The 23,592-nt window shown below is 54.1% G+C and overlaps 1 protein-coding gene across 2 annotated transcripts; it reads right to left on the reverse strand.

The window, feature by feature from the left end:
- Nucleotides 1-502: 502 nt before the first annotated feature.
- Nucleotides 503-23,041, reverse strand: RAB15 (RAB15, member RAS oncogene family). 2 transcript variants are annotated; one of them, XM_032482196.1, is made up of 7 exons: nt 22,726-23,028; nt 6,844-6,904; nt 5,973-6,033; nt 5,436-5,513; nt 4,693-4,782; nt 3,384-3,449; nt 503-3,203 (listed from the first exon to the last, which is right to left on the reverse strand). In XM_032482196.1, exons 1-7 carry the CDS (start codon nt 22,847-22,849, stop codon nt 3,045-3,047), a joined length of 639 nt encoding a protein of 212 aa, XP_032338087.1. In that variant the 5' UTR covers nt 22,850-23,028; the 3' UTR covers nt 503-3,044. The 2 variants fall into 2 exon arrangements, with proteins under 2 accessions (XP_032338087.1, XP_032338088.1); XM_032482197.1 differs by lacking the exon at nt 5,436-5,513 and having other exon boundaries at nt 22,726-23,041.
- Between the last annotated feature and the right edge of the window lie 551 nt (nt 23,042-23,592).

Raw genomic sequence — 23,592 nt, forward strand, 5'->3', positions numbered from 1 at the left:
CTGGACCCCAGAGTATAGTATTCAACAGCCCCTCCGGACCCTGAGATTCCAGTCTGTCTTGTTGCCCTGGGGGTATCCAAGCTATACTAGCCCATTCAGGGCTAGGATGAACTTCTGAAAGGTGGCTTAATCCCTCCTCAGGCCTTCAAGAACTGTTCCTGTTCCATTCTAGGCAGATGAGAACCTTCTTGGCTTTAAAGACACCCTCAGACATAGATATTCAGCATCCCCATAATGACTTTCCTTGATCTTCTGCAACGTGACCCTGCCGCAGAGCAATGGAGCTTTGCTTGGGGCTCCCCTGCAGGTGGTGTTAGGAAAGGTACAAAAGGAAAAGGTACAAAAGGAAAGGTACAATGCCTGCTGCTTCCCATTGTCTTTCTACTGCTCCTGCTTTAGGGTTTCAGAGCCTCCTCCACCAGCACTGCCTCTCCCTGCCCCCTGAACTGCTGGTGTCCAAGTGAGACCTACTCCCAGGGACTAATACAGGCAAGCACACCTGTGGTTTGAAATATTCTTTATTTTGTAAACATCTGTGTTTAAAATAGATGAACCCTGCTTACAATTCGTATACTGGACCCGAGACACAGTACACAAAGTTCACCCGTCACAGGGAGATGGTGGGGCTCAGGAGCAGGTGCAGTGCCCGGGGCTGCGCTGAGTCTCAAGACAGCAGGTGCGGAGGTGGTGAGGAGTCAACAGGCAAGAGCGCCTGCTCAACAGTCCGGGCCTAAGGCCAGGTCCCAGGCCACCTCCTGGACTGGATGAGTTTAGGGGTGAGAAGCCAACTCTGGCACCTGGTGAGCGGAGCTGCACCCTCAAATCCCAACCCTCCTCCTGCCCTCATGTGTCCCCAGCTGTGGCCCTTGTGGATGGGGCATATCAGGCCATAAAACCCCAATCCCAGTTTTCCCTTCCAGAACCCCAAGGGTACAGTAAAAACATAGTCCCTCTTTCCTGAGGGGGCTAGGAGAGAAATGGTGCTCTGCCTGATCTTCAGGGAAAGTGGCAATATTGATCCACAGGTTGGAGCCAATGCCCAGTATAACTTCCCCTTCCTCAGGTCCCTGGCTGAGGGCACACTCAGTGTGGGGACACTGAGTGTTGGCACTGCCAATCTCCCCACCCCAGTGTGATGCTGCATATGTCTTGATACGCGAGGAGTCAGTCCTCAAGCATCCTCAGCCCGGTTGTGACTTCATCCTAAAGAGTCAGTTTTCTAAATTTCTCATTAGCTGACTATTTATAAACTATTCCTGCCTTCCTTTTCCTTCCACTATGCTAACCTATCCCGTTTCTATGTCCTGAGTTACCCTCTCCTGCTCTCTCCTGATTAGGTAAGAGTCAGGAGGAAAGGTTTGGTGATTTCAACCCCCACCCTTTATTTGGAGGAGTAAAGAAGTGGGGCTCTTAATCCTTCAAATGTGTGTGTCCTGGATTTTGGTCCTCAGCTGGTGAATGTTCGATGCCCAATTCTTTGCTTTGCTCTAGCACCAGCCACGCAATGCAGCTTAAGACTGATCCTGCTCCCTAGGCTTCTCCCATCTTGGGAAGGTGGGGAAGAGCCCTACTAGGTTCCTTCCTTCAAGCTACTCTTGGACCATCTGGGGTTAAAGAAACTTCTTCCTGAACAAAAGCCCTGGAGGAGGGAGTCTGCTTCCCTCTGTAGCCACCTGTAGCCACAGTACAGCTGGCAAGCCCTCAAACCTCTGACTCAGAAGCTAAAGGGGCAAGATGAGCACTTGGCCCTGAAGGCTGAAGGGAACAGCACCAAGCATGCTTCTCCAGGGCTTGCTTGCTTTCTGCCCGTGAGCTCCCTGCCCTTCTTCTGAGAACTCTGGGTCTCGGGAAAACCTCGAGAGTTGAAGGCTAGGCTTAGTGAAAGACCGCCAGCCTGGCTCTGTCGCCTCACCGGCCAGGGTGGTGGGAAACGCCCTTCTTACACAAGAAGTGGGAGATGGGGCCAGGAAGCCCCACCGCGCTGAATTCTCCTCTCGTTTGCAAACTGCTACCCCAGCCTACTGTCCCTGGCTCTTAACCTGATATACAGGAGCCGGTCCTTCATTTCCAAACATTCTCCTTTCTGGAGTATGTGGTCAGCCTCGGGGGTCTCCTCGCCCCTACAGTGCCCTGGAGCCTTGGTCCACATCTTTAAATTTGGGAGCCTGGGCCGGGGGTAGGGGGGTGTGAGAAATTGTGTACATGCTGCACGGGAGGTAGAGAATGAAGGTGATTTTTTATCCCTGCCACCCTGCATCATTTTTTTTTTCTCTGAAGCACCTGCCTTGGAGCTCAGTTCCCCCAAGAGGCAGGTGGGCAGCAGCCAAGCAAGGCTGACGCTGGGGCAGGGAGGTAGGACAGCCCCAGGCGCGGGACCACCAGTTGGGGGTTTACTTCCTCCCTTGACATTCCTCCTTCCTGGGTCATGGGAAGGCAGACCCATGGCACAAGACAAGGCAGTGGGGAGGGAGGACAGGAAGAAGCTCCCACAAAGCAGGGCAGGGTTCTCCCGGGAGCAGAGCATGGAACATCCCCCTGAGCCTGAGTCCGCTCCCTTGGGCAGGCGCTGCACTGGCGGCCATATGAGACACGTGGGGAGAGGGGATGAGGGGCTCTGGTACAAACACACCACACACTGGAGGGGAAGGGTTAGAGAATGGGAAGTGGGAAGAAGCGAGAAAAAGCGGACAGGAGACAAGATGCACTGAGAGAGAAGGAGCCTGATACTGGCCTTGATGCCAGACTCGGCCATTGTCGGGGGAGCTCGGGGCAGTGAGCCCGTGCTTGGAGCCCATCAGGGGCTCACAGCTGGCCCATGGCTGGGGAACCAGGCTGCAGGATCCTCCCCGGGGTTGGGGGGCTGAGGGCGAGGCTGCTCGGACAGGACAGCAGAGCTGCTCTCGGGGCCAGGCAGGGGGAGGAGCAGCGACGGATATTCCACAGGGTCACCCGGAGGAGGGGAGAGGGATCAAAGCCCAGACGCCCTGGGTGCCCGCGGCCTCCAGAGGGGAGAAGGGATTGTGCGGGTGCTCTATGTGGGACCCTCAGCACCAGCAGGTTTTTGAAGAGTTCCCTGGGCCCTCTGGTTTGCCCTCATCCTCCTCCAGCTCTGCCAGGGCCAGCTCATTGCTGGCATGTGTCCGCAGACCTTCCAGCTCCTTCCTGTGGGCCTGCAGCACCAGCTCCGTCAGACGTGTGAAGGACTGGGAAACCAAGGAGCACAGTTACTCTGGGGTCTCCTCTTCTTCCCCCGGCATCCCCGTGACTGCCCGAGGGGCAGCTCTTATCTGACCTGGGCTCCTGTCTGCCGCCTTCTCCACTTGCCTCCCCCCTCTGCTGGACTCGGCCCAAGAGAAAGGGCAGCGGGGCTGCCGAGCGCTCACCTCTTTAATGTTGAGGTTGGTGCAGGCACTTGTTTCGTAAAAGTCCATGCCATACTCTTTAGCCAGCTGCAAGAGAAGAACATTCCTGAAAGGGAGTCAGTAGGGGAAGGGAGGTGCCCACAGCACCTGGCGCATCCTCCTGCCACTGTGTTCATGGCCTGCGCTGTGTCATGACAATTTCTCAGAGTGGATAACTTCTCAGTTAAGATTGGGAACTCCTTCTAAGCCACAGGCTAGCAGAGAATGGAGAAGATGCTCCACAAATACACCCCTCACCTCCACCCACCTACACATAGGCACACACACATATACATCCAACACACACACACACAATACATCAGGTGACAACGACACCAAAATGTTGTGGCACCTTAATGAAAAACAGACTTTGAGGCCAAAAAGACCCAGACTGGAATACCAGTGCTGCCACCTAAGAGCTGTATGATCTTGGACAAGTTCTTTATTCTCCCTACGCCCCAGTTTCATCATCTGCTAAAGGGGGATGACGGTGCCTATTGACCAGGTTGTGGAAGGACCGAATGAGGTCATGCATCTCAGAGCACTGGCTTGGCAAAGGGCCACAGTACGATGCTGTATGTACTCAATAAAAAGAGTAATACTCCAGTAGGGATTGGCTTCTATTTTCAGTTTTTTCAATGACCATGTATTATTCTTTTATACTAAAAAACAAATGTATTTTAAGTGCTCGTGGGATGTTATGGACTGAAGAGGGAGAGAAGAGCTCTTTGGTCCCTCGGAGTAAGTGGACGACTCTGGCCTCAGTAGTACCCATCTTTCTTTCGGTTTTCTGGGAGGACGGTCTCCCTGTGTGATTGGACATTACCTCAGCACCATCCCCCCACCCTCCCTGCCCCATGGCTTCTCTGACCGTGGGCCCCTCATTTCCTCATTTCCCTTTGTACCTTTCCAGGTGTAAGGAGGACAAGGAGTGGGTGTGGAGGGGGTGGGGTGACTGTAAGATGGAAGCTATGCTTGGATGCTGCCAGAGAAGATGTCAGCAACTTGAAGTCCTTCCTCCTCACTAACCAGGATGGGCTTTTAAGCAGAGGTAATCCTGCTTTGGAGGACTTAGAGCTGGGAGAGTTCTCTGTTTCTGGATGGACCCCAATTCACTGTACTGAAGGACAAACTTTCAAGGACGGCAAACCATCCAGTGCCTCAGGCTCCAGTGGGAGGGGTGGGGGTTCCTGATGACAGTGACAGAATCCTGGGTCCCAGCTCTCAGGACTGGCCCTGGAAGACAGTGGAAAACCTGAGGGATGGATCTGGCCAGCTCACTCCCACTTACCTGCTGCCCTTGCTCTCTTCCCACCTGCCGTTTCTGCTCTTCGTCGGCCTTATTCCCTATAAGGATCTTCTGGACACCTTCTGGCGCGTACTAGGGACAAAGGACAGTGCCCGTGAGTGCTGCCTTTCTCTCCCATCTCCCCACTGTACAGTCTACACTGGCCTCCACAGCAGCACCAAAGTTAAGAGCCCAAGGGATGGAGCCGGCTGACTGCATGCAGGTGCCAGGCTCCCCAGGTACCATGGCTGACCCTAGGGGTCCCAGAGGGGTGTCAAGGGGGTACAGGACACTAGTGCTTCCTTGGGTTGGACAACTGGTACCTGAGCTGGAAAGGACACTGGACTTAAGTCCAAGCCCTCATTCTCCAGAGGACGAAGTAGGGACTTAGTTCAAACGGCTTGCCCGAGGCTCTGCAGCTATTGTGGCAGAGCCAGGACTGGAAGCCCAGTGTCACAGTTCCTCCTTGTCCTGAGATTTCAGGAAGGAAGCTGTTCATGGGGTTGGCTTTGTCCCAAATTGTTTCTGGGGAAGACACAGCCATGGTGGCCTGGCAGGGGACAGAGCACAGAGGGCATGGCAGCCTGGGCTCCCTCCCCACCTCTTACCCATAGGTCTTCATCCGGGGCTGAAGAAGGCAAGGCTCACCAACCCTGAGAGCTTCAGTGCTTCCCATCTGGCCCTCGCTTTGCTCTCCCCTCTGAGGGGCCCTTCCCCCACCCCCACCGTGAGGCAGCATCTCCTACCTCATCCACATCACTGACCCACTTCATGATGTGCTGGTAAGAGCGCTCGCTGCTAATGTCATAGACTAAAAATATTCCCTGAGAGAGAGAAGGAGAGAGAGATGGAGGAGGTAGTGCACACAGAGATAGCACACAGTCATTGGGCCAGAAGCGGGGGTGGTACCTTAAATGCTGGGTCCCAATCTCCCTGCTCCGTGCTTAGCATAATGAAGATCCCTCAGCTCCCAGAAAAGTCTCCTTCTCTCTCAGACCCCCAAAGCCACTGCTTCCTAGGCTCATCGGAGAACTCTCTTAGGCAGGAGGGCACCCCACTTTGACTTGGGCCTTTGGTCTGGGGTGTTGGGTGTTGGGTGGAAGTTGAAGTACTCAGAGAGCGACTGATGAATGATCAATGAAAGACTGCCCTGAGGCCCCCCTTCCCCAGCAGGCAATCTGAGGGCCCTATATGGGGAGCAGTGGCACAAATATCTCAAACACCCAGAGCCAGGAGTGTGGGTGGCAGCATCCCCCCTCTAAACCCTGAAAATGGTGGCTCACCTGGGCCCGTCGATAGTACTGCTTTGTGATGGTCTGATATCTCTCCTGCCCCGCCGTGTCCCTGCAACAGAAAGCCAGTCCTTCAGAAGAGCAGGGGAGGAGGGGAGGAGTATGAGCTGGGAGACCCTGTGCCTTTGCAGGAAAATCTAGAGAGCTGCAGGGTGAAAAATCAGTGGAGCTTTGGTCCCTAAAGGAATCCAAACATATCTGACTCTGACGGAGTCATTGGTGCTGACAGGGCTGGTGGGGCCTTGTCAACCGTATCTGTACCAGGAGCCACAACCATTAACTGGGCTTGGGTAACTGTCTCTAGGATTTGGTCACTGTGTCCAGACTGGTTGGACTGCTCCGCCTCCAGTCCTTCTGGGACCTCTGAAGGCAGCACCTAATACCCCTGAAAATGGGAGGCTGCTCCAAAGTCTGGAAAGGTAGTGCTTCAAAGAGCGCCAGGCCAGAGGGCCACAGCGGCCCCCTGTGGCTGTTTGTGGGAACTGCACTGTGCTGTGGTAAGGCACTCTGGCCAGGAACTCTCCCCCTAAGGGTGGGGTGTAGCCCTCCCTCCTTCTCATCCTACCGCAGTGCAGTGCAGCACAGCTGGAGAGAAGAGCCTTATTCTAAGACAAACCCACAGTGCTTAGTTTGCCAATTCCTTCTAATTCCTGCTTTTTGGTGTCTTGTGGTCACTCCCATAAAGTTTGCTAAGAAAGAGATGAGAGATTAAGGCTTATGGGAGCAGAGGATAAGGGTTTAAGACTTCAGCTTCTCTCCATCGAAGAAGTGGCCAGCTACTCCAGATGAAGCCTTTGGGTTCTGCACATGGCAGTGGCAGCTAGGGAGCAGCCCAGGGTCCTCCCCCTCCTACCAAACTCACCAAATCTGTATCCGCACTTTGATGCCGTCTACCTCTATGGTCTTCATCTTAAAGTCAACACCTGGGGAAAGGCAGAAAACAAGAAAGTTAGGAAGGTTACCTGCTGAGAAGTGAAGTATGGTCCAGGGCATGCACACTTGAAGGGTCTCCTTTTGGTTTAATTTGGCAGAAAGCTGGCACAAGGTAAGGGCCTTCTTGAACCAAACACTGACCCTCAGGAGTGTCCAGGACTTTGAATGGGGTGTCCATTCCTCCTTGAGCTGCAAGCAGCCAGGAGTTGAAGAGCTTGGGGCCCAGAGGAAGCGAATATGGGGGAATCTCCTCCATCACTACCTCGCTCAGCCCCAAAATGTGTCTCACTCTACTCACGTGTGACGCCTTACTGTTTATATTGCTACAGAGAACCGCCTGTATTTATCCCTCCTGGAACTCTAATCCCTAAGAGCAGCACTCCCCTTCATTCTCCTGGGTTTTTTCTCTCAGCCTGATTAGAACCAGGAGGGGTTATGGCACCATCGTGAATGTGGGGAAGGTACACAAACCCTGGTGAGAGAGGAGGACTGTTTCAGCCCTCAGTGTATATGAAGTCCTCAGTACTGAGCAGAGGCCCACCAAGGAGACAGCCTAGTGGGTCTGTTGTTGACCAGGCACCGTTTACCGTCAGAAGCATTGTTTACTAGGAACATGGGCTTTGAAGTCAGGCCTGAGCTTGAATCTTCACTCTGGCCACCTTAACTCATAGCTAAAACCTTGGGCACCTTGCTTCTCTGAGCCTCCATTTCCTCATCAGTAAAATGGGGACATTACCAGTCATTTCAGAGGGTTACTGAGAAAACCAAATGAGATACAGTGCCTGGTACCTAGGGGACATTCAGTCGATCCCAGCTATCACTATACCGAGTACAGCCCTGGTCCACAGTGGGTGCTTGTGGGTGACTGCCAGTGACCACAGGAAGAGGCAGTGGCACAGCGTGTCACTGGGAGAGGGAGAGTGGACACAGGGTTCTCAGGCTCACATGCCCAGGGGCTGGAGGAGCTAAGCTGCCTTAAGACATAGTAAACGTAAGGGATCTGGTGAGCCAGCCCAGGGCAGAAACATATCTGGGGAATTTTGCAGCAAAAGAAGTCGGCACCAGCAGCAGCACACAGGCTTGAATCCAAGTGATGACAGAGAGACGAGGTGCCTCTCCCCAGCCCCAACTGCGCCTAGGTGCTGTGCCCAGTGATTCAAGAGCTGTGTCTAGTAAGTTAATTAAGCTTCTGTGCTCGTGCACTCCCTGGAGACAAGTCAGGAATGGGCATCATTAACCAGTGTTCGAAAAGGAACATGTGAAGGCTGAGTTCTGGACCAAAGTCCCCAGGCTGCACAGCACAGCACCCCTGTCCCCTCAAAGATGCAGAATCCCCAGCACCGCTGCCATCCCACCTCGGCGTTAGTTCTTTGCAGACAGGAATACTGGCCCCCTTATTCATCCTGTCCCCATCTTTCTACGAATACAGATTAAATTCAGACTCTTCCCTCTTGCCATCAAGACCAATCATCATTTAATTAGAAAGAAGAAAGAGATTCAGACTGGACAACCTGAACTAAATCGAGTTGGTCAGACATGAATCACTTTTCACCTGCCCCAGACGATTCACACCTAGTGAGCTGTACTTTTCCAAATGGGCAACGTCTGGCAGCCATTTTCCCGAGGGTGCCGAGAAAGTGACAAAGTGGAGGGTGAAGGAAGGAGGGCGCACCTGGCCTTGTGGGGGCAGTGGCGTGCCCAAGCCCTACTAGGCAAACAGTTGTCAAGAATTTGCTTCTCCCCAATACCTGACATAGAAGGGAATGAAGAAAGCTTTGTTCTTTCCTGGCACAGTACCTTCTTCCCAGGAGAACCAGCAATTCTGTTCATTTTATAATAAACTCAGCTTATCCTCATACCAGCCCAGCAAGCCCAGTCAAGGACAGTGCCATGTACAAAGTGGTCACAAGGAGTGGGGGGTAGGATGAGAGAAAGGGATCTATTTCCTTTATCCCACAAACTTCTATGGAAACTTACTTTGTGCCCTGCACAGTGCTAGGTGTAGAGGGAGTGGCCAAAAAGACAGATGGTCCCTGCCCTTACAGGCTTACTGGGAAGAGAACAAAGGCCCAGGGAGGTAAGATAATTAGCTGAAGGCCAGCACAGCAGGTAGCAGAGGCCTGTTTGATGGCAGAGCACTCGCTGTGTGCCTGGGGGAATGCGTGGAGGGCTGTGTGTTAACTAGGCACAGACGCCTTAACTGCGCTTGGCTTCCTGTTTCTGTGTGGAGAAGGGCTCAGCAGGGAAGGAGCCCCCAACATCAGGGGAACTCTCCTTGAGAATGAAGGCGAGTCTTAGGAGAGGCAGGGCTGACAAGACAGGGAGCCGCCCTAGGAGTGAGCGCTGGGCTTGGATTCCTTCCCTCTTCCCTCACTTCTTAGCTGTGTGGCCAGGAACCACGCTGGGGAATTCTGGGGGCTCACAGCACCCCTCAAACCCTGCCATCTTGGAACCTAGGCCCTTCTGACCACCGATAAAATTTGTTGTCACATCGCTGAGAAGTAAAGTACTTCAGTGCTGGCTCTTGACCTGCACTAAGGAAGAAACAGAAAGTCTATGCCTTCTGAGGGACTTTCCTCTCCCACACACTCCCCTCCTTTTTAAATTGAAAAAGTAACAGCCCAAGGGTCTTCTCTAGTGGGATCTGTTCCTCTACTCTGCTCCCACACACCCTGCACCTTCTACCGTGTCCACCTCCATCGGCCCCCGTGCCCACCCGTGGCCTCTTCCCCCTCCCTGCGTGGCTCTTGGTTTTTCCCGCTGCCGAGCACTGCAGGGCAGTCAAACACTGGCCTGCTCTAGTCACCTGGAGACTCAGGCTTTCTCCCCTCAGCTGGGCCTCACAGCTGCTCAGAAGCCATTTACTCGACGTGTGTTCACCCACCACACTCCTCACGCCCTGCCCTCCCCACTGCAGGGCTCAGTCCCAGTGCAGCGCCCCCCCACCGCTGAAAGCATTCAAGAGAATACCTGATCACTGTCTCACGGGCAAGGTGACAGCTGCCTGATGAAGCCTTTCCTCTGAGGCCCACCTCATGTCCTTAGAATTGTCCCATCATCTCTACCATCCCTGCGGAAGAGTCCTCTCTCCTTTCAAGTCTCACTCTCAGCTGTCAGCCCCTCTGGGTGCACATCCTAATGGATTCGCCCCTCTCTGTTGCATCTTCAGACTCTCCAGGAAAAATAGAGATTGTTCATTTACCTCCACCCCCAGTGTGCTCTCACTCTGGCTCCCCTAAGGCAGCACTTCACAAACTTTAAGGTGCAGGCAAATCATGTGGGGACTGTGTTAAAGTACAGATTCTGACTCAGCATGAGATGAGGCCTGAGATGCTGCACCAGCCTCTGGCTGAGGCTGGTATTACTGGTCCACGGATCACACTTTTGACAGCAGGCGTCTTGGGACAGTGGGTCTCAAAGTGTGGTCCCCAGACCTGCAGCATCTTCACCAGCCACAGCTTGTTGGAAATGCAAAGTCTTGGGCCCACCTCAGATCTACAGAATCCAAAACTCTGGGCGGGTGTGGGGTGGCCAGGAATCTGTTTTAACAAGCTCTCCACGTAACTCTAATACATGTTGAGGTTGGAGAATTACATCTGGACTAAGGTTTTGCACGTGAAGCGTCAAGTGAGGCATCATGGGAGTGTTCTGATTCTCCAGGGGTGCTCTCTCTGCAGATGCTCAGCTTTAGAATCACCTGGGGTGCTTTTTTTTTTTTTTAATGGTACTACTTTGACTTTCCTAGACCTAATGAACCAGAATTTGAGAGTGAGGCCCTGAAACCTGTATTGTTAACAGGACCATAAGTGAGTTTCAGATAGAGGAAAGTCTTAAGGTTCTAATTTAGTGGAAGAGCCATCCATTGGCACTGTAGTCAGAAAGACCTGGGTCCAAATCCTGATTCTGGCATTTGCTGTGTGACTTTGGGGAACTCTCAACTTCTCTGAGCCTCAATTTGCTTAGCTATAGAATGAGAATACCTCTGGCCTCCTATAAATTAGACAATGTACATGCAGCTCCTGACACACGATAGGAGATATTTCTCTCACTCCTACCTTTTCTCTGCTTAATAGACTTCCTAGGGAGGAGCCCAGAAACAAGCCCAGAAAATCCTTGATGTAGGAAGGACTGCACAGTCTAGTCCTTGCTACTCCTCTGCCTTCGCTTGTCCAGAGACCAGCAGCTTCGACATCATCAGGGAGCTTGTTAGAAATGCAGATGCTCAGGCCCACCCAGACCTACGCCAGCCCAGGCATGCTACCGTTTGGGAACTGCTGTCTAGCCATCTTGAGACAGAACCACACCCCAGGCTCCTCACACCCCAGGCTCCTCATACGACTTATCATCATAGAACACCCCCTAGCTAGGGAACCCACGTGCCGGCCCTCACGCCCTACAAAGGTGGTAGGAGCAGGGATTATTATTGTGAGGCACAGAGAGGTCAAGTAACTTAATCCTGTTCCCACACCCTATGGCTGAGTCAGAACTGCAGACGGGTCCCTTAAAGCCTACCCAGGGCACTCCTCGCTCACCAGCGGCTTCTCAGTGCCCTGAGGCTGCAGAACCTTACTGTATTTTCTGCCATGCCCCTGCCATCCCCACACCTGTTCAGGTATTACAAGGCGTCTATAAGTGAGGCAGCAGGCACACATGGAGCAAGCCCACCAGCACCTATGTTCAGGGACCCCCCTGCTCCTTGAGAGTTCATGATTCCACTAAGCCAGGTGCATCACACTGGACAGCGCCACCTCGGTGCCCATTCAAGGGGGCCGACTTCCTTTCCCAGACATGGAGAACCCGCAGATGGTAGTAAACAAGCAGCCCCCTCCTCACCGCTCCGGCAGAGGTCCTTAGACACCTTGGAGCCCTGGGAGGAGAAAGTAAAGAGGAGGAGGCCCTCTCCCAACCATGTGCCCAAAGCAGCTCAGCATTTGTTCACAGCACCTCAGATACATCAGCCATGGTGTCTGCCACACCCAGGGTCCCTTTCTGGCTGGAACTGGTCAGGGTGGACATCTGACCCAAAGGAGGCCCATCCACGGGCTTGCTGGTGACCCACAGGCTGACCTGGCCAACAGGGGCAGGAGGAATTAGCTTAGCTGATCAAAGCAGTTCCCTCCAGATGGTGCGGAGGGAACTGGCCAGTGGGTTCCGAGAGGAGCCGGAGGCAGACAGATGTGCAGAGTGGGGGCTGGGGGCGTGGGTCCCAGCACAGCCACCAGTCCATATCAGACCCCAGGTTTCAGCCCACAGGTGTCCTTCTAACACAGCCCCTTTCCTTAGAGTGTGCCTCAGGATGCCTGAAAATTCTCAGCCTGTGCTTGCCCACTGCTGCCTAACAGCTCCCCCGCTGGTGGCAGACATTTCAGCTTAGGGCTGGGAGGAAGGCTTCCAAAACGATGCTCCTTGCTGCCTCCTACTTTTTGTCTTGTACCCCTACTAGATGTAGGTACCTAAGGGGCAGAGAATATATTCTGTATTTGATAAAATTGTTTGTTTAAAAAATCTCTGCCTCCATATCAGCACAGTGCCTGGTATAAAGCAGCAATGCCACCAGTGGCATCTCCTGCCCCAGACAGCACCAGGGGATGGGTGCCCATGGCTCAAGAGCAGTGGCGTGTGTCCTGCTGTCTGGCATCCCTCAGCTTTGCCAGAATTGAGGTTGCAGCCAGACTCTGGGGGTCATCTGGAGCTCTTTTCATTCCCTGAGCCTAGCCAAGCCATGACCCTGGGTTCCCTAATCTCACCCCACTCCCCCATGGGAGATTGGTAGCTTCTTCAGCTAACATTTAATAAAGCTCTGTGTGCCAGGCTCTGTGTTATGGGTTTTATACCTTATCTCATAATCCTCACAAAAATTCCCACATCAGGGATTGCCATCCCCATTTTACAGGTGAGGAAACTAAGGCAAAGAGAGGTTAAGTTGCTTTCCCAAGACACACAGGTTACTAAAGTAAAATCAGGATTGGAACCAAACCCTGACCTCACAATTGTGTGGTTAGTGACCCTGCCACTCTGTTTCCTGAGCTGCACTTCCTCCAGGCTTTCCAGGGCTTTCTTTGGAGGCAGAGAGTGATGGGATGGAGTGCTTATTCCTCTGGATGTGCTCTGTTCCTTTCTTTCCACAGTCTTCACGGAACCTCCACTGCTAAACTGGGGTGGCAGTGAGCTCATCCCTGGGGTCTTAGGAGTCGAGAGAGTGCCAGCAGTCTCCTGCCCTGTCCCTCTGTCCTGCCCCAGCCCCCAAAGCAGGGCCTCCCTGTCCTCCAGTTCTCTGACGGCAGCCCCGTTACTGTGCGCCAGGGCTCAGGTGATGGGCTGGCAGTTGCTGGGCATGGGGTGGGGATGTTGCTGATGAAGGAGCAGCAGCCACGTGGCCGGTGACACAGCAGGAAGACCAAAGGCCACCGGTGTGGTAAGGGCGCACCATCACAGGTGTATCAGGACCTGACACTGTCGCTTAACTGAGGAGCTTTCTTGTCATTGTCTATGAGGCAATCCCTGATGTGAGAATTTTTCTGAGGCTTATAAGGTATAAAACCCTTAACACAGAGCCTGGCACACAGAGCTTTATTAAATGCTAGCTGAAGAAGCCATCAATCTCCCATGGATGTGTTGGGTGGGGCTGAAAATAGGGAACCCAGGGTCACAGCTTAGGGAATGAAAAGAGCTCTGGGAAGGAGGAAGGGCTGGTGTTGGGAAGAGGAAGGGGAGTGGAGAGTAGTGCAGAGAGGGGAGACAGCCACACAAAGCTGGAGTGTTGCAACAAAAAGAGAAAATGCCACCCACTGTGGGAACCAGACGACCCTGAGTCTGGCTGCAGCCTCAGTTCTGGCAAAGCTGAGGGGTTCAGGCCAGCACCTCATGGGTTAATGTGAGGTGCCAGCCTGCCTGCCTGCCAAGTGCCACAGGCTTCGAGTGGAAACAGAGCTCTTCTGGGTGCCAAATATTATCGCTGTGATCAACCACAGCCCAGAGGCCCAGCAGTGCGACCTGAGCCTTTTCATTAGCAATGAGATGCCACCACAGGAACAACTTAATACACCTGAAACCCAAGGCAGACACCCAATCCCTGGAGCCATGCTGGCTCCAGTTACCAAGCCAAGTCTCAAGAAGGGCCCCAGCCCCACCTCTGCAGGAAACCAGCATGTGCTAGACACGTGGAGCCCTTGTGGGATGGGGCAGGAGGTCACCTGAGCGGCCCCAAAACAAACTTTAGGGAAACTCAGACTCTGCGGGGAGGTGGCCGCCTGACTCGGCCATCCCAAACAAGGCACCAGAGTAATCCCCTTCCCTCTGCAAGACAGGAGACCAGTAACACCATTTCCCCCACAGCTGAGGGACAAGCGAGGGGAAGAACAGGGAGGGGAAGAATACAGAGGGAGAGCTAAGGGACCCAAGCACAGGAGAAGATTCCAGATGAAGGCTCAGGGCACACAAATGTCTCTCACACCAGTTAGCTGAGGGGTGGGGGAGAACGTCTCTGCCCAAGTCTCTGCCCAAACCTGCCACTTGCGGTATCCCCTCCCTTCCTTCTGTCTGCTGGGCTGCATGCCACTGACTTCCTCTTACCCACTGCAGAGTGACTGTCCTCCTGGAAAAGTTGCCTCCAGGCTCTCTGAGCAAACACATTAGGCAGCATTCACTCTGGGAGTGCCAGGAAGCAGGGCCTCTGGTAGGCAGACAGAATCCTGATCTTCTAACTCCAGGCACTGAGGTCAAAGTCCCTGATTCGGAGGCCCACCCACAAGAATGGCGATGTCAGAATGATACTCTAACCCTCCTTTCTTTTCTTTTCTTTTTCTTTTAACTATTTTTTTGGTCGGGGGAGGAGATAATTAGGTTTATTTATGTATTCACTGTTAGAGGAGGAACTGGGGATTGAACTCAGGACCTCATAGACGCTAAGCATGCACCCTACCACTTGAGCTATACCCTCCTCCCGCATCCTTTCTCTTTTAAGACACAAACTGATGTGTGTGCATGCGTGCATATGCACACATTCCCACACCTGCTCACACACATACACAGACACATGGACACCCTCAATGTGAAAGGACAGTGGTGATATGGGGACCAGGACAACTCTGGAGGCTACCTACCACCTTCACATCAAATCTTGAAGGTCTCTTTGGAGACCCAGGACCTGAGGGGCTGTTATCCTGCAGAAGGGTTCCCAGTCAAACACGGACCCCGTGATGCTGGAAAGGATGTGTGCTCCTGCACCTGAGCCCTAGGAGCTCCTATTCCCGAGTCTTGGAGGGTCACTTCAGCAGCCTGGCTGAGCTGATGCCTATCCTGACACCAGCAGTGACCTTGAACTACAGGCAATACTGACCTTAATCTAAGTCACTGACCCCTCATCTCTGCATTGACCAAAGAGGACCCCACTCGCACAAATCGTGGGAGCCACTTTCTTGCTCCCTGCTATGTCTGAGCTTCTCCTGTGACATGTATGTGAGCAGAAGAGCTAAAAACTACTGGAAATTGTTCAGCCCTTGCAGAACTCTCCCTTCTTCTTACAGTCTCAAACACAAGAGTACACAGTGAGGTTCTCATTGTGAGTCCCCCAAAACCAGTACCACTTGCAACTTCCTTCAGGGAAGAGCAAACATGCTCTAGGAAAATGCATGCATTCATTCACTCATTCACTCTGTCATTCATTCATTCATTCAAACTGTTACTGAATGCCTACTGTGTGCCAAGAACTAAGCTAGGTACTAGAAGACACAGCAGTGAATACTTGTCTTCAGAGAGCTTCCATTCTAGTGGGAAAACAGATAATAAGTAAGTAAACTAGTCCCTTCAGAGAGTGGTAAGTGTTGAGGCAAAAGCAGAACAATGGAGCAGAGAGTGAGGGCATCTGGGCACAAGCCGCTTTAGATTGGCTGGTCAGAGAAGACCTTTTAAAGGAGATGACATTTGAGCCGAGGCCTGAATGACAAGAAGGTAGCAGCAGGGAGAAGATCTGAAGGGTCAGGGCCCCGGGCCGAGGAAGCAGCAAATGTCCCGCAGGCAGGAACACACCTCTGTCAAACTCGCAGTTCCTCAGAAGAGAAAAATAGAGGGATCAGATTACTCTTTCCTCTGTTATAAAGAGGGACAGCTCAGCAAGGCTCCACCCTCCTCTGGGCTCCCTGGGGCACCCACCCTCTCATGGGGGTGTGTGCACACACATACATGTACATATAAACTTGTCCAAGGCTCTAACTGAAGAACCTATCAAGGAACTTCTCCAACACCAGCAAGGCCAACTGTATGATGGGATCTCTGAATGGCTCACGTGTGTTGAGTGCACCGTTCCTGTGCCCAGAGTAGGTATTCAGGAAACATCCATCCCTTTGCCCTTCCCCCTGCCGCAAGCACAGGCCCCCTTAGGGCCTCCATGCCCTGTACCGGGTGCGCCAGTTAACCCTGCCCTGCCCGGCTCTGGCAGCCCCTGACCTGGGTCAGTAGGTACCACTGAGGCAGCCAAGACCTGCCAGGCTTCTGACCACTCACTCTTCTGCCCTCCTCTGAGCCTCTTCCAGGCTGGGCCATGTTGACAGGCAGCAGAAGGTTCCAGGAAGAAGAGACTGGGGCCTGCAGCCTCAGGAGCACACATTCTGGAGGGGACAGGGCCTCTAGGTGCGTCTGCCCTTGCACAGAGCCCACACAGCAAACTCCCAGCAAGGGTCTAGTTGAACTTAAGCTGTACGACCATGACCTGCCACTACCAGCCAGGCCGGCCAGCAGAAGAGTAGCCCCCCAGGCCGTGAGGTGTTTTCCACCTACCCTCATCCCCTGGGCAAACCTACTGAGTCTTTAAGGCCTCATTCAAATGTCACTTCTTGTGTGAAGCCTTCGCCAACCAACCCAGGAGGAATCTATCACTCCCCTGTGATTCCAGAGCATTCTAACATCGCTTTTGCATAATATTCTGGTTGTCTGTTTGGATGCCTGACTCCTCAACAGTACTGTGAGCTCCCAGAGGGCAAAACAGCATCTTCCTCATGCCATATTCTCATTGCCTGGCAGAAGGTAGATACTCAGTAAATAGTATTCAACAAAAGTGAATAAATGAAAGAAAAAAATAAATGAGTGGGCAAGTGAGGGAATAAATGAGTGAATGACTAAAGTCAGGATATCCCAGGAGAAAAGATCCTGTGGAGAGAAAAGTTTCATCAGGGAAAAGCCATCAGGAAATGACCCACATTTGGGAGCAAACAGTCAGCGTTCTCTGTAGATCACGGGTCCCAGTCACAGATCTCCGCAAATATGTTATCAAAATAGTACCATGAGGGCAACACTCAGATCTCGGCCCCAGAGGTGCCCCGGTCAGACTCCTCAATCACAGCCCCCTGACGGTTCCCCAGAGCATCATATCAAGAGGAGACTTGGCACAACTGTCCCTCCAGCCCAGAGCCCTCAGATGGGGTGGGGAGGCACACGCCTCTCCGCTTTGGCTCACAGGACAGAGGTTCTCCTTGGCAGCCTCTGGAATGGTCTTCTGGGGTGAGCAAGGGCATGCCCAACAGAGTCTGGGGAAACTGGAAGAGAGATGGTTCAAGTTGAGGTCACCTGCGTGCAAGATGTGAGTCATCACTTCTTTCCGGCCTCAGTTTTCCCAGTTGTAACATAGGACTGATGATTAGTTCTTTTGTCCTCAGCAGTGGGAGGAATTAAATGTCCAGGAAGCTCTGTGGGCCCTTTGACAAAGCACACTGCCTGGGGCAGAATAGCCAAGGAGAGGTCAGAGGCCTGTGCAGAAAACTGGCAGTTTTACAGGGAAACGGGTGCAAATATTGGATTACGGAAGAAGGCACTCTGAGAAGAGCTGGCAATCAGGGTAGAAGGGTAATGGGCAAAGATCGACTTTCATGTTATAAAGCTCATCACCAAGCCTTCTGGGGAGCAGGGAGGAGGAGGGAAGGAGGAGGAAAAAGCAGGAACCAGGGTGCTCAAAGCCGTGGGTGAATCTGCAGAGCTGTGCAGGGGGTGCAGGTACACAGAGCAGCCGAAATGAGGGCTTCTGAGCCATTCTCGGGGATCACACCCTTTGGGAAGGGGGTGTGTGCAGCAGCGGCCTGGCAGAGGTCTCTCCCATCACCCCTCTCCCCACTCCTCTGCCTCCGCATGTCCTCACCAACTCATTCTGCCTTCTCAGCCCTTGGTGCTGCCTGGACAAGGTGAGGGGGAACTGGGAGCAAAAGCGAAATTAAACCCAGAGCCTCCTCACGTGCTCCCTGGGAAGGGGAGCCGGCGCCCGGTTCCCACGTGGCTCACTGCTGTCCCCCAAGCGCCTCGCATGGCGCCTGGCTCAGAGCGGGCAGTGCTCCGCAAACGGTGCCTGAATGACTATGCGGGAGTGATGGACAGGATGGCCTCAAAGCACATATCGACAGTTTATTAATCTCCCACCTTCTGGTGAGCTAAGAATAATCATAACACAATGATAGCCGCTGCCACTTTTTTGAGGGCTTTGCCAAGTGTTCTGTATCCATTAGCCTCTATAATCTTCACAAGGACCTTGGAGGAAGATTCTGTTACTATCTTCAATTTACAGATGTGGAAATTAAGTGCAGAGACATTAAGTAAGTGTCTGGAAGGCCATGACGGATCTCATGCCTGTGGTCAGTGTTCTTTCTGTTCTGCTCACAGCTTCTCACCTCCCCTTACTTTCTTCAGGGTCTGGGGAACAGGCTGCCTGCGGGCTGGGGGAGCTGAGGTCTCCCAACACAGTGGGGCGCACAACCCCCGACCCTCCTGTGGGTACACAGCATGCATACACGGTGCCCTGTGCCCTGTGGTCTGGGGGCCACAGACCTCAGGACCTCAGTGCCCAAGAATGGCCCCGATGCTTGTTAGGCCGCTGGACTGCAGGTCACATCTCGCCCCCTGGTCCCTCCCCAGCGCTCCCCCAGATCTTGAGTTACCCACAAGCCCTGGCCGCAGACAGAGAGCCGGTTCAAAGAGAGCCTTCTGAGAAAGATGATACTGCAGCAGCAAACCCAGCCTGAGGAACCAGCCCTGAGGCCACAGCTGTTCAACCAGTCAAACTGGAAAAGCCACCGTCCACAGCCTCCCAAAGCCCAGAGGGGGGCCTTTAAGACAAAAAGGTCCTGAGACCAGGTGTTAGGTCTACTTAGGGAAGACCAAGGAATGGAAGGAGAAAACCAACTTGTGGGCAGGCCCTATGGCTTGTGACTGGCTGCAGTGTGGCCACCAAGCAGAAAGGAATCCAAAGGTCCCTGCATGTAGATGTCCACTAGGATGGGACGTTGTCTCCTGCCAGGCAGGCGGCCTAGGCCCCATGAGGCCCTCTCAGAAGTTGCCAGGTTGATCTGTTCGAACCCCTGCCCACTTCTGGAGGGAAAAGAAGAAGAGGTGACGTGTGGAGTTCGGTGTTGGTGCTACAGGAAGGGGAGGGATGGAAGAGAGGGGACGAGCTGAGAGGCTCCACCGCACCCAGATACTACCACTGGTCTCCCCTGACCGGTCTCCCTGCCTCAAGGCCCAACCCCACCCACAGCCAACACCCTAAGTGCCATCTTCACCCAGTCATCCCCCGCTCAGAAACCCTTGTTGCCACCTTGAAGGCTGAGTTCCGCCTCCTCAGCCAGGCCCTCAATGCCCGCCCCCTCATTCATTCCTTAGTTTAACATTTATGGAGGGCGTGCCTGGCCCTGTCCTAAGACTATGAAAACAAAGAGGAAGAAGATTTGGTTTCACCCGCAAGGCACTTAAAGTACAGTCTGGGAGACAGCGAGATAAACCGAGGACTGTTCTCCCTCTTCCCCTAGAAACTCCCTTCTGTTCCAGCCAGACTGCCCAGCGTTCCCCGAACACCCACTGAATTCCCACCTTTGTGGTCTCTGCTCCTGTTACTCCATCTGCTCCTTCCCCTGCAGCCCACACTGCGAGGCCTGGCTTCAGCCTTCCCTCCTCCAGAGCCTTCCTGCCACCCCCCCCACCCCCTCCCTGGCCACAGGGCCCCTCTCCTTCTGCGACCTCCTCCATCTAGCGCTCCGTGTGGCACCAGCGCTCACGGCCGCTCGCTGTTCATGGGCTGCTGCAGGCACGGCTACCATCGTAATTTAGCTGCTGACACCAGATGTAATACCTTCATTCCTAGTAACGATAATGATCATCATCGATCCCCTATGTCTGAAGAGTGCTCTCCAAGTGCTCACCGTTAGATTCTCTTATGGTAGCCAAGGCTCTTTTTTGCCTGTCTGTGTAGCTTCCCCAACTAGATCACAGGCTTCTGTGGGCAGGAAAAGGTGGACTGCAGTCTGTCTCTAACACGCCTGGCACGGTACTTTGTAGTGAATGCTGAATTAACTGGTTTAACAGGTGGGAAAATAGCAGAGAGCATTACAGCACTGACTGCCCGCCTCTGCCTGGGCCCCCTTCCGGGTCAGCACACCTGCATGGAAAAGAAATGCTGGTGGCACAGACCCAGCTCAGGGCCACCTGCCCACCTGCTGACTGAAAGAAGAGGGCTGGTCAATGCCTCTGCCTACCTGGGAGGTCTCCTCACCACCCCCTGCAGGCCGTCCTCTGGAATGTCACAGGCTTTTACAGTAAGTGGCCTAAACAGTGAATCATCGACATGATCCAAAAATCTGAGCTCTGTTTTGGCAGTAACTGCCCTGCTTTCTCCATTCACAGAAGTAGCTCCAGGAAAGGCGCTGAGACCAATGTCCAGGATGGTAAAAGAGTACATCTTAGACAAGGAGCAGCTTGGGAGAGGTGACCACGTGTTTTATTCACCTATTACCTTCAGGTCGCAGCACCAAGCTCAGCTGCAGGACATACACATTTTTTTTGGAATGGATAAATTAATGAATATGACTTGGTAGTACCCATTTTCTTGGCTCCTTGATTTGTCTCCTGGATGCCCCTTCCACCTCCATGGGAAACTTTCTGTATCACAGAAGGGAAAGCTTTTCTTGACCATCCAACTCTTTTCCTAAATGTTAAAGTTGAAGAACACGCCCAAGACAAGGCAGAATCACGAGTGCCGCAGGAAGCTTTAAACAAGAAAGCATTTAAGAAACCCAGGGGGCAGATTTGAAAAGGCTGGTGCGAAGAAAGGCAGGTTTCTTTCTCTTTCATGGAATCCAAAGTCCTAAACAGTCCAGTTTCCTGGGGAAAGGTGGACCCAGCCATCAGCGCAGAGAAAGTGCCAACCTGCTGCCCTTTGTTCCCAAGCCTGCCACCTGTCCTCATATCCCATCTGGTCCCTCAGCCACTCCCAGGTGTTTCCCCAACATCTCCTCTTCCCTGAGACTTCCCCAGAGGATACCTCCCTTGGACTCCAGACTCTTCCCATCCCTCTGAGATGTCACTCATGCAAACAGTGGCCCAGCCCAGGCTCCCACACCTCCTAGGAGCTAGGCTTACAGCTCCCCTGAGGAAGATGAATGCATGTTTCCTGACCCTGAGTCCCTTAAAGACAATGAAGCAAAGAGAGAATGAGGTCCTAGGAACGCGATGATGATGACAACAGTAATAACAGGCAGCTTGAATCCAGCTTCACCGTGTGTCTGATTTTGTGCTCAGTGCTTTTACAAACATTACCTTGTTTAATCCTTACGACACCTTGGGAGGCAGGAACTGTATTATTCCAATTCTACAGTTAAGAAACTAAAGCTCAGAAGCTTAAGTGATGTTCAAGGTCACACTGCCTCAAAGTGAGGTTTCCAAGTCTGCCTGACAACAAAGACTGCCTCTTAACCACGAGGCTCTGTTCTTCCTGGCTCTACCTGTCCCCTCTTCTCTCCCGGCAAGGAGTGTGAGTGGTGAGAGAGGGCGGAAGTCTCAAGTGGAAGCCGTTTCTGAGGGGAGAGGGGACCTGGGCAGGACCTGGGCAGTGCTGAGGCCACTTAAGGGCATCAATCAGGGAACCTGCTAGATGTGGGTGCGATGCCCTCAACTCAGACCTCTCAGAGGAGGAGGCTGCTCAGGGGCCAAGAGGGAAAGAACTTCTCAGAGGGGAGGCCCCACTCCCTCTCAGAACAAGTGACTCCATAACCGTCCTTTCCAGGATGTCACCAGGCCTTGTCCCTCTGAGCACAGGCTCCAGCACTGCCAGATGGAAGAGATGTATTCTAAGGTGGGTCCTGCCTGCTTTCTGACCCGCTGGCCTGGTAAATAATCCTCCTGGTCCTCGTCCTCCTCAGCCTCCTTCAAAACAAATGCTTCAGCTGACTGCATTTCTGGAGCTGGTAAGTAAGTGCCCCTTCATCTGCACATTGGCTCTCACCTAATCTATGCCCTCCTCCAGGTGGCCCACCTTGTGACTTACCTTCACAACTGTGCCCTGTCAACTCAATCCCTTCGGCCCCTCCCTTCCTCCTCTTTCCTCTCCACATTGGGTCACCCCTGAACTGAGGGTACCCAGTGACTCAGTGACTTGGCTCCCCACCCTGAACCCCTCTCCCTGAGCACGAGCTTTCCTTTCCTTCCCCCCCTGCACCTGGGGGTGTGGGGATGTTATATCCGTGGCTACGATTCTTACTGCCCCAGCCCGGGATACCCACAGGCCTACACCACCCCGTTCTCTCGGCTTCTATGGGAAGGCTTCCCTTCGCAAGGCCCGAGCGCCCACCCTAGTCACGGACAACAGCAGGGAGACTGTCACCTCCAGGAGCACAGGCTTAAGTCACCCGCCGGTGGGCCCTCGCCCCAGGATTTACCCCTCGCCCTCGCCTCTGGCTCTACCGCCTCTAGACTGAGGCTCCCGGCCTGGGGAAGGGGTAGGGGCCGCCCTGACAGGTGGCGGCGGCGGAGAGGGTGGGGCGCCCCCTCGGCCACCGCCCCTTACCGATGGTGGAGATGTGCGAGGAGTGGAACTCGTTGTCGGTGAAGCGGCACAGCAGGCAGGTCTTGCCCACCCCGGAGTCCCCGATCAGCAGCAGCCGGAACAGCACATCGTACTGCTTCGCCATGGCTGGTCCGGAGAGGGCCGGGGGCTGCGGGCCGGCGGGCGGTCGGGCGGCGGGATCAGCCCCGCTCGACCGGGACCATCGCGGCGCGCGCCCGCCCGGGAACGGCGCGGGCGGCTAGAAGGAAGCGGGGCCGGCCCGCGCCGCCTCGCCGCGGCTCCCTGGGTGCCGGGAAGCGTGGTGCGGCGCGAGCGCGGTGGGAGGAGAGAGCCGGGCCCCCGCCCGCCCCTTCCCCTGCGCCGCCACCGCCCGGAGAGGGGGCGGGGAGCGCGCGCCGGAGAGGCGACCCCTCCGCGGGAGCCGGGGTGGGGCCGGTGCGCGCTCCCCGCCCCCACGGTGCGCGGTCCGGGCAGGGGCCTGAACCTCCCGCCGGCTTTGTACCGGGACCCAGGACACCGGAGGATGGGGGCGGGTAACGTTTTGGTTTTCCTGCAGCCCTTCTGAACGGGGGAGTTGGGATGAGCCCCGACTCAGCCCACCTCTACCAAGGTCGGTTTTCGGGTCTCGTCACTTCTTTGCAAATCTCATCCCGAACCTAGCCCTGTAACTCCGCCCCCGCGGAGCACCCGCCCCTGCGGAAGCCTGCGCGCCCCCTCCCCACCATGTTGGTTGGTCCTCACCTGGGCTCACCCCAGGCTGGAAAGCCTTGGTCTGGGTCTGGATTCAAACACCCTTCTGCTCTTGAAGTCGCCATCTCCGGGAACCCTCGAGAATATTGGTAGAATTCTCCACCTCTGGCATCTGGC

Source organism: Camelus ferus, chromosome 6 (assembly GCF_009834535.1).
Source record: "Camelus ferus isolate YT-003-E chromosome 6, BCGSAC_Cfer_1.0, whole genome shotgun sequence".
Lineage (NCBI taxonomy): Eukaryota > Metazoa > Chordata > Mammalia > Artiodactyla > Camelidae > Camelus > Camelus ferus.

Bases quoted from the DNA above. Each gene is read 5' to 3' on its own strand.
- RAB15 (XM_032482196.1), bottom strand. From the start codon at position 22,849: ATGGCGAAGCAGTACGATGTGCTGTTCCGGCTGCTGCTGATCGGGGAC. The intron at 4,783-5,435 runs GTAGGAGATGCT...CTTTGTCCCTAG, and splicing joins GGGTCAGTGATGTGGATGAG to TACGCGCCAGAAGGTGTCCA. The intron at 3,450-4,692 runs GTAAGTGGGAGT...CTTCTCTTGCAG, and splicing joins GAAGAGAGCAAGGGCAGCAG to CTGGCTAAAGAGTATGGCAT.